This window comes from Haemaphysalis longicornis, unplaced genomic scaffold (genome assembly GCF_048455015.1).
Source record: "Haemaphysalis longicornis isolate Haplotype H1 unplaced genomic scaffold, Haemaphysalis longicornis Haplotype H1 scaffold_1, whole genome shotgun sequence".
Taxonomy (NCBI): Eukaryota; Metazoa; Arthropoda; class Arachnida; order Ixodida; family Ixodidae; genus Haemaphysalis; species Haemaphysalis longicornis.
The window spans coordinates 349,119,618-349,134,616 of record NW_027526203.1 but is presented as its reverse complement, the minus strand read 5'-3'; the positions used below and the strand labels follow the sequence as shown (position 1 = coordinate 349,134,616).

At 44.9% G+C, this 14,999-nt stretch overlaps 1 protein-coding gene across 2 annotated transcripts in view; it reads left to right on the top strand.

Moving 5' to 3' along the window:
- Nucleotides 1-14,999, top strand: part of LOC144154118 (Golgi-associated plant pathogenesis-related protein 1-like) — a 115,059-nt gene that overhangs the window by 76,744 nt on the left and 23,316 nt on the right. For both annotated transcript variants that reach the window (XM_077685822.1, XM_077685823.1), the window contains exons 2-5: nt 3,479-3,626; nt 7,106-7,255; nt 11,999-12,128; nt 13,042-13,125. In XM_077685822.1, coding sequence (XP_077541948.1) covers nt 3,479-3,626; nt 7,106-7,255; nt 11,999-12,128; nt 13,042-13,125 — 512 coding nt within the window. The remainder of the gene's footprint in view (nt 1-3,478; nt 3,627-7,105; nt 7,256-11,998; nt 12,129-13,041; nt 13,126-14,999) is intronic.

The following is a 14,999-nucleotide window of genomic DNA, read 5'->3' as shown; positions in this document are numbered from 1 at the left end:
CACCTTCTGCGTAGTACATTTCATCCTATGAACTGAATGAATCGGTTTTTTCATTGTTATTACTATTGGCCCTATAGCTTTGTTCAAAAGTACTGTGTAGTTTACCGGACTATAGCGAATGAACGTGATTCCGTATGTATTCCTGCAGCTTTATTCGAATTTAATAACATCCTGGTGTGCTGATTCAGAAAAGTTTTTGGATGTTAAACAGTGTGTTAACGGCACCTTTACAAGAAAACGTTCATTTCAATTGAATACGTATACCGTAAATTATGCTGCTGTGACAACGGCCGAGGAATATAAATACCTAGGCGTTTATTTAGGGAGTGATTAGAGGTTAAATAGGCAGGTTCACACCATAACAGTTACGTCTGCATATGTTTTTCACTTTCTGAGACAAAATTTCAGTGAACCTCCATCTAACTGAAAAGAACAACCGTATTTCACTCATGTGCGCTCAATCTTGGAGTACGCATGTCTTTTCGTGCATCCCTACACCAAAGAGCTGGTTGATACGCTCGAAAACATACAGAATATGTCAGTGCGATTCGTATTAGGTAATTGGCACGCTCAACTTAGCATGAGAGAAAGTAAAAGTAAACTGAAATGGCAGGACGTGAAAGATCACAGACGAAACCACAGGTTGAACTTTTTTCGTAATATCTATCATTCGAAAACTGGGGTAGAAGGGGAGAAGTATGTCCAAGCGCCATTCTACATATCCCAGAGTGGGATCGCTAGCTTAAAGCAGATTATTAACTTTCCTTTACGGGTGACGCCTTGCGCGATTCATTTTATTTTACATCAATACTGCAGTGTAATTATCTTCCACGTATGATTGCATTGACTGTTTATATTGACGATTTTCAGCGCACTTTGTAGAAATATTTTGTTATATTGTGTCATCTTTAATGCTTAGTGTTATATATCTCCCTTTTGTGATGCATGCAAAGGCAAGCAGGCATCAAATAAATAAATAAATAAATAAATAAATAAATAAATAAATAAATAAATAAATAAATAAATAAATAAATAAACTTCCAGAGGCGCAAGTTTGCCTCCGACGGGTTGAGAACGCTACGCATTCAACCTTGACCAACAAAATATTTATTGCCTATTCGTTGCGGTATGCAAGGTTTCCTGTATGCATGCTACCATTGCTATGTTATTGGTTTGAAACAAATTATGTAACTCTAATTTTACGCCTTTCTTTGCGTGAACACAGAGGGATATAACTGCGGCCACCTGAAGCAGGGCGTCATTCGCAATGCGTCAAGAATTTTTTTAACGTAGTATGACATTAGAAGAAAATTAAGCTCTTTTGGACTATTAAGTGGTGTGGACGTATACTCATGAAAACAACATTAAAATAGATTGAAAATGAAAGTACCTCTTCGCTCCTTCTTAGGATCAGCCTGCGCAAGATCATCAGAAAAGTTGATCGAGTAGAAAATGTCTTTGCAAGAAAAATGGGCAAGAACTGGACATACTTTTTTGTGAAGGACACACATTAAATGCTCCTGAGTGTTTTGTTGAGAACCAAAACGCTTCGTAAAGGCATTCACGCCGGTTTTATATACATCAAAATTGGTCAAGCAACTGTTATAAAAATAGTTTATGTAGTCATAGCACGAACGTGTTCAGGAATATTGCCATAAAAGAAATTGGCTAAAAGCGGCGCAATTTATCTCTCTTAAATTCAACCCACTAAAATATGCGCCCTCCGTTGCCCCCCCCCCCCTCCCCTTTCCCCGTTTATTACAGGTAAGCCGCCCCACAGAGGATATCAGGACCTGGACAATACATCTATTCAAGCTCTACAAAGAACTGAATATTTTATGTGTTCGGCAGTAAAAGAGGCGCAGCAATTAAAGGAACGACAATTTGTGAGCACTGTTTAATAAATGAATTTTGCTGTCAACTGAGGCCGGTAATTAAGCAAGGCTGCGCTGAAAGCTTGACGGCTGGTGGTTGCGCGCGAGCTCACTTTGATGTGGCTGCATTGGACCCAAAATGCTGGGTTTGTGCTGCTTCTGCACTGCGCGAATGAGTCATCCGCTTGCGCGACATTCAGTGACCGGCCTCAGTACAGTTAACGTAGTGCGGCTGAACTCGAATGCCCGTAGCACTGCCGTATTTCCGGTAGCTGTAGTCCGGCTGGAGTCCGACGACCGCATCTCGGCCGTCCTCCGGCGGCCGTACTTCGGCCGTACACGGGTGGCTTTGGAATGGCCGGAGCCCTACGGCTGGAATCTGGCCGTATGACCGTAAGCCGGTCGACTGGCCGACGGACACTGGCCGTTGGACAGCCATGGGAGTACGGCCGTATACGGCCAAAAGGCCCACATTTGGACATGGGCCGAACATGGCTGCCGGAAAACGGCCGGACAGAAAATCACCGGCCAAAGTACACCGGCCTGTTTTAGGCCGAACTGCCCTGTGCTGGCTGGGAAAAAGCTGGTTATGATTTTTCCGCCCTCCTTCTTTACAAACATTATTATCTGCTTGCGCAACATGTCAGTCTTCATTTGAGACCTGTCTGAACGTATCTCAACTGGGACGAACCTCCCTAGACAACACAGCGTCCATTATCTAGGCACAAAAATGTCAGCGCAACATTTGCCAGCCTGAGGTAGCGAACGGTAAAGTCATGCCAATACTGAATGAGATCGGAAGCTGTGCTTATGGGGCCTGCTTCCTGCAAGTACTGGTGGAGAACGGTGGACCATCAGCGCACGAGTGTGCAAATCGCTGCTTTGAGAAAGTCCATTCGGGGAGAATTCGGGTTTAACCCGATTCTCCTGAAACATTTTCGGGGTTTAAGAATCGGATAAAACCGGGTTTTGACCCGAAAACGAACAACCCTAATTATACAGTAAGCACTGCTCACAAGATTCAGCCTGTACCTAATGCTCATTGCCCGAGAAGCTCTCTATACTGAATTTAATTTTTAGCTCTTTCTGAACGAACATAGTCATTCCCCATTTATGCTATTAAAGTTACTCGGTGGTAAGAAAACTGAGAGTCAATCAGGGCTCTCACACGAAAAAAAAAAAAAAAGAACTCCGCTGAGTTCCACAACGGCAGCTATTTAAAAAAAAATGTTATAAATCACGACTAACCAATTACCGAAAAGTTGGTCGATGATCATAATCATTAGCGCCCCAAAAAACCGTTTGAACTGTTATAAAACTGGGAAGAAAGTGCAATTGAATGTTTCCAAGCTTTGTAAAAACCAATGGGCCTCGTCGACTCATTTAATGAATTGGAAATTGATGATTCCTTACTGTAAGAACTAAAAAAAAAAGTTATGGGATGTATTCATAATCTTTCGAGGTGTCGAGCCTAGGCGATGCCTTCGACACTCAGCTCTGTAAAAACCGCGAATTAGCTGAGTACATTACGCGCTCGCTCTTTACTCACAGCTTACAAGCTCGTTCACTTTTTTTTTTTTTTTGCTTGCTGTATTTTTCTCCAGCATGGAGTACTTCCTGGAAAAGCTGCGAATGTCCCGCTCGGTCAAGGACGACGAAACTCCTCCCGCATCTCCGACAAACCCGGAGAGGAGGCCGTCGCGGTTTCTGGGCTTCCAGCTCCACTACCCGTCCCCGACCTTCATCGACAGGGTGAGATCCCTGGCTACCGGTGAACGATTCTTTGGTAATTTCATCGAAGAATACTCGCACTGCCACGTGACGCTGTCTGTATAAGAAATAACGTGAAGGAGTTTTCTTTTTGGCTATTTTGGAAAATACACACCTGACTTAAGATCGCGCCAGCAATGCATCTCTTTGGAAGCTCTCACGAAAGATATTTCCAGCCTTGAATAGGGATGAAAGGAGCTGGTTAGAGAACCAAACAACGCTAGGGCACCGCCTCTTGTGCTTTGCGAAACAGTTGCCGACTGCCTCAGTCTTTCTCTTTCCAGTGCCATTTTTAATTAGGCGTAGCTTTAAAAAGACCGCGGTGGCTATTTACGAATACCTCTCGGGGCCCTCCTGGCAGCGCGGAAAATAAACTCGGGCAGTAGTATATACGGGGACACTTCCAGCACACGCGGAACGGCGTCATTCACGTCTTCTATACGTTTGTGACAAGGTGATTTATGATTCATCCTTGTATTCAAACAAAACAAACAAAGCAAAAGGCGCAAAAAACGAAAAACAATGAAGGATATTACAATGAGGCGTAATGTGCAATATTGTTTATTTCGCCTAGTAATTCCAATATTTAGTAATTTATTTCACCATCGAAAAAGTTACAATTTTGCCCTTACGCGCAGACGCTACACCCGGGCCATGAGGCGCTGTACTGCGGGGCGACGGATTAATACCTACCATCTGAGGATCCTTGCAGTACGCCGACATGCCCACACACACAGGCAGTTTTTGTTTTTCGCGTTCGTCTCAGCCACCCCTGCGAGGAAATATCAGCAACGCTAGAAGCTACAGGAAACAGAAAAAAACGAGTTTTCATTAAAATGATACACAATACTACGAGTAGAATAACCAACAGTAGCGGTCGTCAAAGGTTGACTGTAATTGGCCGCTGGACTACACACAATGTAGAAGAAAAAAGAAGAAATAGGAAATCCGTACTACTTCCAGTGGAGGCTGAACGTAGTCAGGGATGAGTACTTAATCTGCTATTGTGGGTGATAAAAGAATAGATATTTATGACGATTATTCCTAGCGTTATCGTTATAAAAGGTCAGGAATTCATGTTTTGATGACGAGTCCGGCATGGTATAAGTGAATGGCAAAATGCTTCCAAACTGAACGACTAATGGCTATTCTTAAGTAAAATGAATTGATTTTAGCGTGTGACTTAGTCGTTTACATGAGCAATCTCTTTTTCTTCTCACTCTCGTTAAATTACTTGTGCGGCGCCGTACTTTCAGAAATGAATTGAATGCCTTTTCGTCTTCAGCTCCTGCTACATCAACTTCTTTGCAACGTGTCGACGTGTCGACAATTAAGTGGTTGTTTCGTCTTATTTATAAGTGCGTGGTGAAGAAAATCACCACTAAAGCAAAGAAGAAACTGGCAGGCGTATCTGCTGCTGCCAGAAAATCACAATAAAGAGTTATAACTATATCGAAGAATTCTAATATCGATGTCTCAACAACAAACCCTTCGTGTACAAAATCACCTGTGCCTGTGATTTTTCTGCTTTAAATAGTGCAACTACAGTCAGAAGTATGCATTTCCTTCTTTGTCGAACGACTGCGGTTGTCCAAGGCGTGACGAAGGGCTAATAAAATAAATGATTCAGTCAATCAATAACGATCAACAAATAATTTCAATAAATAGAACACTCCATCAATCAATTTCAAACAAACAATAAGTTAAATCAGTGATATGTTTTTTTTTAAATACGCAGCACCCTTGTCAGGGTCTCCCTGAATTTTTTTCACCTAGTTGGTGCACATCAGGTGTGTGCTATGTTGTGCAGGGCCACGGGAGGGCCGGTCACTATGACAGTGCTTGTTAATCCGGCTGATGTGCGAAGTTATCGCGTCGATCCCACGACGCAGGCCACCGTGCCACCTCGACCAACTATTACCAGCATTCAGGAGGCTACGTCCCCTATTTCATCCGGCTGCAATGTGCTGATACACCATTACATAGTATGGACGATGGTTTATGTGGTAGGGCTGTACATTTAAAGATTCGTCATATAGGGGGTACGCATAACGGTGTTGGTGAACACAGATATAGTTCCGTTTAAAATAGGTGACTCATTTGTCTCTGAAAGGGGGCTAGCCGTGTTTTATGAAGGACTAAAAATATTTGAACATAATAATTTTTAAATGCTGTGCGATATTTGCAAGACAGGGTGCCCTAGAACGCATGCAAGTACGCATTCTGTGGCTGTAGTTAATGGGTGTTTGTGTGTTTTTTTATGGATATCTATAAAAGCATGAAGATTACTGCACATGGATCACGTTAAGAACATTTAAACTTATGATAAGTGCGTGTGTACATCTTGCAAGTTCCTTTTCAGTAATTTTCTGTGATTTACGTTACTATCTTGTTCGAACTGTTGTATAAATTGTGTATTTGTTAATATAGTTACCTGTGGAGGCTGCGGGGCTCCGTCAGCTGATATTTCGTCTTCCCGGTCCGCAGGTGGACATCTACACTGATTGATAAATAAATACAGGAAAAATAAACAGAAAGGCGCACACTGTGACATCAGTTGTTTGGTTCATTTGTTGTTATCTTTTGTACCATCCTGAGCTGTTCTCCAAAATATTTAATAAAACTTTATATTTTGAAAGGAAGTTAGCAATTTCGAACCAAAAGCTAGCTTCTCGATTACTTCTGCGGCCCCTTCAAACAATACTGACATTTACGAGGTTGTCACCGCTTCCACAGAAAGGTTATAAAGCAAACCACATGACCCGGAGAGAAGAGGGAGCTGCAGCGTCAGGTCAACTCGGGGAGGTGTGCGACAGCGACAAGATGAGAAAGAGAAATAGGAGACGGCTTCACGACCTATATTTCAAAGAGGCCCTCCGCAACAGCGCGGCCCCTTCGATGTCGTCGCCCAACTAAGAGCTATGTCATCAAGCACAGTGCGACCTGCTGTGGGGGCTATCTGCGGTGCAACACCGAATAGGCTCGATGAACCGTATCTCTCCCTCTTGTTGAAAGCCCGCTTCTTCACCACTTGGCTGCAAATCAATCCAACAGGTTCGTGGGAGCACGTCTACACTCTCTATCGTGCAGATCATAAGCGTATACTATAATCTACAATGGTCGACGTTGTTCTTTTGGTGCGTATACTGGCTAGCGTAAGGAACAGAACACAAAGAAGGGCATTGACAGACCGCGCTAGCATATCTTGGCTGTTTTTTTTTTAGTTTATTTTGAACAACCTAGATGGGAGCCACTCACGCCAAATTCATAGAGGTGTCTGCGAGACAAGCCTCCTCTGAGGGACCTGTGTTCGCAAACTCCCCTTATATTTGAAACTCTTTGTTTTTTGTTTCTTTCGTCTGGCGCGCGCACACAAATCAAAACACAGAAAGCCTCCAGGATGAGGTCTCCCCCTCCGGCCTCATCTCCGACCACTTATCCAGCCTCCGCCGTATTTCCAGGTTCTCCTGGCCCGGTCACTCAAGGTGCGGCGCACCGAGGGCGAAGGCGCTGCCGAGTTCAGCAACAGCGAGTTTGTCCAGCAATGCCTGGGCACACACAACGAGCTCCGGCTCAGGCACGAGGTGCCCCCGCTGCGCCTCTGCCCTAAGGTACGCGTCCCCGTGTGTCGTCTATCGTGCTACCTGTAGCGATGACGATAAGTGTTGTCAAAACGCCAGAGGGCTAGAGTCACATCCCTGTTTGCCCATAAGAATGGTTCCTTCCTGGCCGGCGCACTTTGTGAGTTCGCCTGGCGGTATAGATGGCAGCCAGTGGTAAAGACGGCGCCCGTGCGAACCTTTGTGGGAAACGTGCAGATGCAGCGGCAAAGCTTACGTCCAAATAACTTCGTTCATTGTGTTCGAAATACGAATCCTTTATAGTAATGATAATAAGAATCATGCTTGATACAAAGCAAAAGAAGACGTTGCTTAAACTTTTTATTTGTGTGAAGACTCAACAGTTGTTGGTGAGGGCATTTTTGCCCCAAAGTATTAACCGTGTACATATGCTAGTCAATATAACACAGGGCGCAGGAGGTCTGAATAATCCTCGAGAACAATTTTGCCGTCTTAACCGGTGAGACTGAAGATATCCTAGACATACTGATCGGTGGCGTCGACATACTGAGCAGCAGAAGCACCCAAAAAGCCGGGAAGAGAGACAAAGAAAGCTGTGTTTAAAAAATTTGGTGGACAAAGAATATACTAGGGCATCGCAAAACAGGAACGGCTAAAGGAACATGGGAGAAGATGGTAATGAACAGCCTTTACTCATAGAAGGAAGGTATATTTGTCGTGCAAGGTAAAGAGCGAGGGGTGACTGTGGAAAGGAAATATCCTTTGGGGCAATCAGTTAGGATTTGCTGTACACATGATAGAGCTTGTCGTGGCATACAGCAGGCGAGAAGAACGGGACAGGCCCCTCCCCGCACAACCCTTGCCAGACCCCTCGAGATAGCGGAGGCCTTCGCCCTGCAGTAGGCACAAACAGGACGATCGTGATGTTGGTAATGACGATGACGACGATGGTTATGATCAATAATGCTAGTTTTATTCATGAATAACTATTTGTGGCAGTGTTCAGAAGCTGGAATAAATACCTCGAATTAATGGCGTCATTGAACCCAGTCATTTATATTATTTAAAATATGCTCATTCATTTCTTAATACTATGGTCCTAATGATTTAACTCATTTGTGATTTTAAGTTTAGTATAATTAATTGAACTTATTCGTTTTTTTTTTCTTTCCATTCTTTATGTTGCACAGTATTATTAAAACCTTCGTACGAGGTTTACTTCGCTTTCTTTCATGCTGTCCGTACAGCTAAATGCTTCTTTCAGAATGTTTTAGATAAAGTATGGTACTGATAACTTGTGCCCCTACTGATAACGTATGGAATTCCATCTACCGATAACGTATGGAATTCCATCTGTGACGGCCGTGTTTTATTGCCGCCAGTACCTGTTCATTAAATTATCCGAGGGTTGCTTTACCTCCGCACTCTAATATCTGTCTCCCACCGAGCACAGTGCTAACGTCTGCCGCGCTTATCAAGATAGCAAGTCTTCAAAAGTCCACCTCTAAGTCTCAGTTTTAAACTCTTCCAGCCCGACCTTGGCTTTCTCTTTCCTGGCAGTATATTAGGTGCGGAGCACCTTAGGACCGCACAATGTCCGTCCGCGTCCGTGCGCATAACATTTACAATCGCGAAAAATCACACAGGCAGCGGCGGCGGGATTCGAGCGTGTCTGGCAAACCAGACAGAGTTAGTGTCAGTCGTCTTACCCATTGGGCTACGACCATGAGTTAGTACCCGAGATTCAAATGGCTTACTCCCTCGCCTGTAACGGTGCGGAGTACCTTAGGACCTCCCAATGTCCGTCCGCGTCCTACCGTGCGCACATCACCATCAAGCGAAAATCAAGCGAAATTCGATTTGAGCCGTGAGTTGCACTTTCATTTAGGGAATAGTCAAGGTGCAACTCACGGCTCAGATCGAATGACGGTCGGGGCGCAAATCGGATGTCACTCGGGGCGCAACTTGGATTTCATTTCGAGTCCCCGTACTCCGCACCCTCTCCATTATCCATGGAGTGGAGATGCTGCCATTTTTTTTTTCCTCATTTTCTAGAATACTTCAACCATTTGACCTTTGTTTTAAGTCCTTAAACGCAACTTCAAAATAGCACAGTTGTTAGCACATTCACCAACCATGCACCGGGTTTGGCCCCTTCAAGTGTCTGATATATTACAACCTAGGATAACTTTTTTTTTTGTTTTTCAGCCGTTTCTGACGAAGAAGGCGCACGCCCAACGGTGGCTAAACCTGCCAGAATATGTGTGAAAATATTTCCCATTTTATAATTGAGAGGCCTGGAGTTGACAGAACGTCTGGCGAAAACAAAAAATGAGGCATTTGCGAGGCCATCGGGGAACATCACAAGAAACGGTTTGAACCTGTGGGGCCCATTTTGGCGTCATCGAGCTCGCATGCTCGTACGATCACTCAGGACCTCTTTACCTCTACCCCAAAAGGGTTCCGTCGTGACCGTTGGTGTCAACAGAAAAATCCGGCAACAAATAAAAGTTACTAGCACAGCCAGGAATCAAACCTGGAACGAGAAGAGACGGAGCGAGATCCCGTTGTCTTACTGATTGAGCTACGAGCCCACGCGGAGAGGGGGAGACAGACGGTACGCTCACCGAGCATATCTGCGGGTTTACCCCCTGCGTTCTCGCTGAATGCCACGTGATAGCGTTACACGACCTCTCGCACCGCTGTGCGCTCCGCCCACGGCACGTGTAGTGGCCTTGTGCGCTCCTTGCGCATGCGCTAAGAGTCAGTAAAAATTAAAGGAAGTTCACACGAAAGCATGCCATCTCACTTATCCGTCTCTGCCGCCTATCTCGTCGCCTCCGTCGGCGGTGGAAGAGGCGGTGAAGTGAGATCGTCTAACACCGGAATTGAGCTTCCTTTAATTTTATAAAAGCAAAAAACTCCCACCTCCCCTCGCGGGAACCCCTGTGTAGATGCTACGCATAGGGGGTTCACGTTGCAGCGGCGCAGGCACCGCGTTTTATAGCGCGCATAACGGTGAGGGGATGCGCCGGCGCCAGTGCGTCTGCCGTGGCTATGACGCAACACAATCCAACACAATCCGCTTTAATCCAATCCAATCCAAATCTAATCCAATCCAATCCAAGCCAAGCCAAGCCAAGCCAAGCCAAGCCAATCCAATCCAATGCCCCTCGTGAGAGAGTGTTCGCTATCGGAGAGGAGAGGGGATGAGAGGCGGAGAGCGCAGCTCGCGCGGCGAGGAGAATGGGAGAAGGGCGGACGCCGACAACGACGCCGGATGCAGGGACAAGGCGAGTGAAGGAGATGCAGTCGCATCTAAAAAAGGAGTTTTCACTCATATGCTTCACCAATAAAACTCAACCAACCACCGTTCGTGGATCGTAAAGGGATTTAACCTTAGCAAAGAATATCTCTTTGAAGTAATAAACGGTGTGATTAGGTGCATTTCACTCGTCTCTGGTTTCACTCTTTGAAGAAAAGTGACGTGCATGAGTAATTGTTGTGAGTGTAGTTTACAGCTTCGCTTTCCAACCACCTTGATAGGGTGGATTGGAGCGCATTTTTATTCTTCCTGGCGTTTTCGCGCTTGAATCTGCACCAAGAGGCCCAGCTTTCTATCCTGCTGCGTCAGATGTCGCCAGGAGTGACTGATGTCAGAATCACCCGCCGATGCTTAGACCCCTGAATTTCCGGTGTGTAATCAAAGAGAGTAGGCTATTTCCTGTGTTGCATTTTGTATCACGGACCCCGCGAACGAACGGAAGTAACGGACCCGGGGAGGAAAGAAGGCGGCCGTTGTGGGTCACGAACGCGTAATTTTGGGATCAACAGCGCGAAAGAACGGGACAACAGAGGAGTAGACAAACACTCCACTGTTGTCCCGTTCTTTCGCGCTGTTAATCTCAGAAATATGTACCAACTGGCCCGCCTACAATCCGTGTTGCGTAATTTCGGTCAAACAAACCAACTTGATTTCCTGTTGACTGTAAATCCAAATGTCGCCCTCTGTGTGTACGTGCTAAGCGTTATCGCACTAATGATTTTGTTACCCGCTGGCACATTCTTGTGGCTCTGAAAAAAAACAGGCCGTCCAACGAGAAAGCAATTCGCCATCCTTAGGGCGATAACACTTCGGTAAAAAGATAAAAAAGCACGCGCAAAGAACCTTCGATTCAGAATATTGTTTCTTGCATCGAAAATATTTGTAATATATCCTCGGCTGATGGAGGCGAAAAGCAAAAACGCCCGTGTGTACGAGATTTCGGCGCACGTTAAAGATCCCCAGGTGGTCAAAATTAATCCGGAGCCCTCCATTACGGCGCGCCTCATCGCCTGCGTTGCGTAGGCGCGTTAAACCCTACAATCAATCAATCAATCAATCATTATATCTTCGGCGTTAAAAAAAACTAATTCAAGCCCACATATAGCCAACCACTTACATAGAAAAACAAAACAATAAAAACAAACTGGCCTGTATTATCGGTCTTGTATTCAAAAATCTACTAGAAGCTGTCGGGGATAAATTAAATTAAGGCCAAACTTTAGTTAAAACGCTGACAATTTATAAGCTTCGGAGATAAGAACATTCCAAGTGTAAGTGAGCGTAGCCCTTCTTGAAGGATTGGGGAATTGGCACATTTTCCCCGTTTTTGGGGAGAATGAGCAGAGAGAGAAAATTAATGGTATTTTCGGCCACAATTCGACAGTATGACTTGAGCTCTTTGGGCGACGAACGTGAAAATCTCAGCCTGCGCGCGCCTGCGCGTGCAGCTCTGCGACCTGGCGCAGTACTGGGCCAACCACCTGGCCCACACGGACGACTTCTACTACCGGAAGTTCAGGGACGTCGGAGAGAACCTTTTCTGCCGATGGTCGTACGTGCCGGACTTCGACGTCACAGGTGACCTACAAAAGCTCGGATTCGTTGCAGAGACGTGCGAAGTTGTGTTGCGATCTGTGCCGACTGATCGCCTAATACCCACACCCAGAGAAAACTGGGACAAGGGGGGTAGGGCTAAAACGTCATTTCTTTCCGGGGTTACCTTATACTCAAAGCATGGCCAGGATGTACCTACAGGTGCTTCAACTTTTGTGTTTATAGTGCTACATTTTTTTCACCTCAAACAATGAGCGACAGCCTCGGGTGGTCGGAGCAAAGTTTAGAGCATTATCTCTGCAACATTAGCAATTCAAGCCTTACCTACCTCATCCCCCTCTATCTTTGTCTATCTCGAGTGTAAGGGCGTTTATGAAAAAGGTGACGGGAAATGTCCCTTGAGTTTGTCAGTTATGACTCCAAGAACCACCTGGTGGCAGAAACACGGAGAAAAAAAAAAGAACTCCGGGTGTCCTATTTCTATGTTCCTTTTTAGGAACCTAGAATGTTTTTCCGCATCACGCAACTTATTTTTGAAATTACCAACAGCGTCGACTGAACAGCCGTCTATATTAAACTTACCATGCACACACAACACATTGCACAAGCTTTCTAGGCTAAATTACGTGCGACAGGAATGAACAACACATCATCCCTATTCCGGAAGCGTCAATAAATTAGCATTCTTATTTCATTGAATGAACAATAAAATGTTCAACTTCATCTGATAATGATACGGTGGAAAGAAATAAATATATTTTAAAAATCATGAACGTGCTGATAGAAAAAAGCTTCGTACATACGTGCATACCGTAATGAAAATGTTGGGCCATGTCTCATACGGCTGTTTCACACGTATCATACATGGTCATAGGTGACTGTGATCTTCTTAAATAAACTCAAACATGTGCCATTGCTTTTTTTTTCTTCTATACAGGAGAACAAGTTGCCAGATACTGGTACAGCGAGATCAAGTACTACGATTTTCTTCTCGATCCGTCCATACTGCATGTTCAAGCAGGTAAGAGTTATGGAGCGGAAGGAGTGAACATATGACATAAAGCTCCATAGTTGTGACCGGATTATAATAGTGGCATGATGGCGAGAGAACCAACCAAACATTGGACGCCTATCTGCTCACTTGGCTGCAAGTTATGTCGTCGATAATCTTCAGCCGCCCCTGCCATGTAAATGGCTCTCTTCTCTTTCCCGCCCAACTCCCACGCTCTTCTCCTCCCGTCTCGCTCGTCCCAACATTAATACGGCAAAGGTTTAGTAAAGACAGTTCAATTTTCCCGCGTTCCACTGCTCGCACGCCATCTATTGGAGCCTTCCGTTACTGTTGGAATGCCGCCACGAGGGCAGGTTCGGGCGCAAGCTCTTTTTGTATTTTTTGGTCAAAGCATTGTTTTAAACGTATTTTTTATTTGCTTTCGAAAATGTCCGACGCACATCTGTTTTCAATTAAAATAGCACTGCCTAAGTGCTAGTCGTATGAAGTGCTAGTCGTATGAATTTAGAAATGGGCTTCATTCATGTTTTGTCTCAAACATGCCTAATGTTTCTTTTCCAACAACAAGTTTGCCAAGTATGAAGCCCATTTCTAAATTTAGTGGTTTGGGAAGGTTTTGCCTATGCAAACTTTTCGTTTCAGCTCTTGAGTTAAGAGCTAAGTCCCGTATACGTCCCGCATGCACGGGACGTAGCTTGGCCGTGTGGGCTGGTACGCATCTATGACTTTAGATTGTTTTTTTTTTTTATCATTCGAGAGTGTTATTATCTTTTTAGCCCAGTCTGTTATCGTTTTCATCTATTACGGGTCCCAAGTAAAAGCTGTTCAGTTGAAGTCTAGCGATTGTCCCGTCAACTTCTTTCTAGGTGCCTGTCCGTTTTTCGCTGGTAAAATGGTTCCAAGTCAACACCAACCAGCGCAACTTTCAGCCTTAACCTATCTATCTTTTTCTTGGTGTCTCGCGCCTTTTTTTCTCGTTTCCCGTTTCTTCGCTCCATTTCCGCCAACAGAAACAAACACCTGCCGTGCGCACACTGTCTACGCGGCGATGCAACGCGCAATACAGGATCTTCGCGAAACTGAGCCCTCGGGAGTTTTGTTGCTATAAACGTGACCCGGTTTAGCCCAACATTTCCGTAACTTTACTGCTGCGATTTTTCGCACTTCGCATTTCCTTTCGTCCATTTCAGAAAGCTTCGACTTTCTCGTGCATCTGGGGGAGCTTGAGCTGTCTGTACTTGCCGCCGGTGGCACTATAAACGATTGCTTCTGGCATGAGTCTTGCAAAGTGTGGCCTTTAATGCGTAAACATTTCATTGCTACTCCCCTCGGAAGATCGGGCGTCAGTCCATAACGTAACACGTTGCGCTTACTTCTATAAAAGGCCCTAGGGCGTTCACATAAGACTGCTTATACTGTCTTCCTGGCAATGCATTTGTGTACAGTGATGAAGCCGGTAGTAGAAGAACTTGGTGTAAAGCTGTGAAGCTTCTTATTCAGTGTATTGACCTGTATAAAGTTGTCATTTTCCCGATGCTTTTGGCATTGTAGTAAAGCCTACTTATATAGAATAACGGCGCTGTCAGGGTTGCAAACGGCTCCGAAGACGGGGTCGAAAAAAGCTGAACAAAAACAAAATATAAAGACAAAAAGAGAATAAATGGACCACGTAAGGAAGTATCGGAGGAATCTACGTAAATGAGATGGGTGCGGCCGAAATGCTTGCGCACTACCCGAGAATTCCTAACAGGAACTTCCTTAAGATTGTTCGTGCATTCTCTGGCAATATGTTGGCGACAGCAATAAGGAAATTAAGATTGCACTCCACTTTCCCAACGCCCATCTGGAGCTCACCTTCGTTTGCGAACTTTTTTATAATGGCT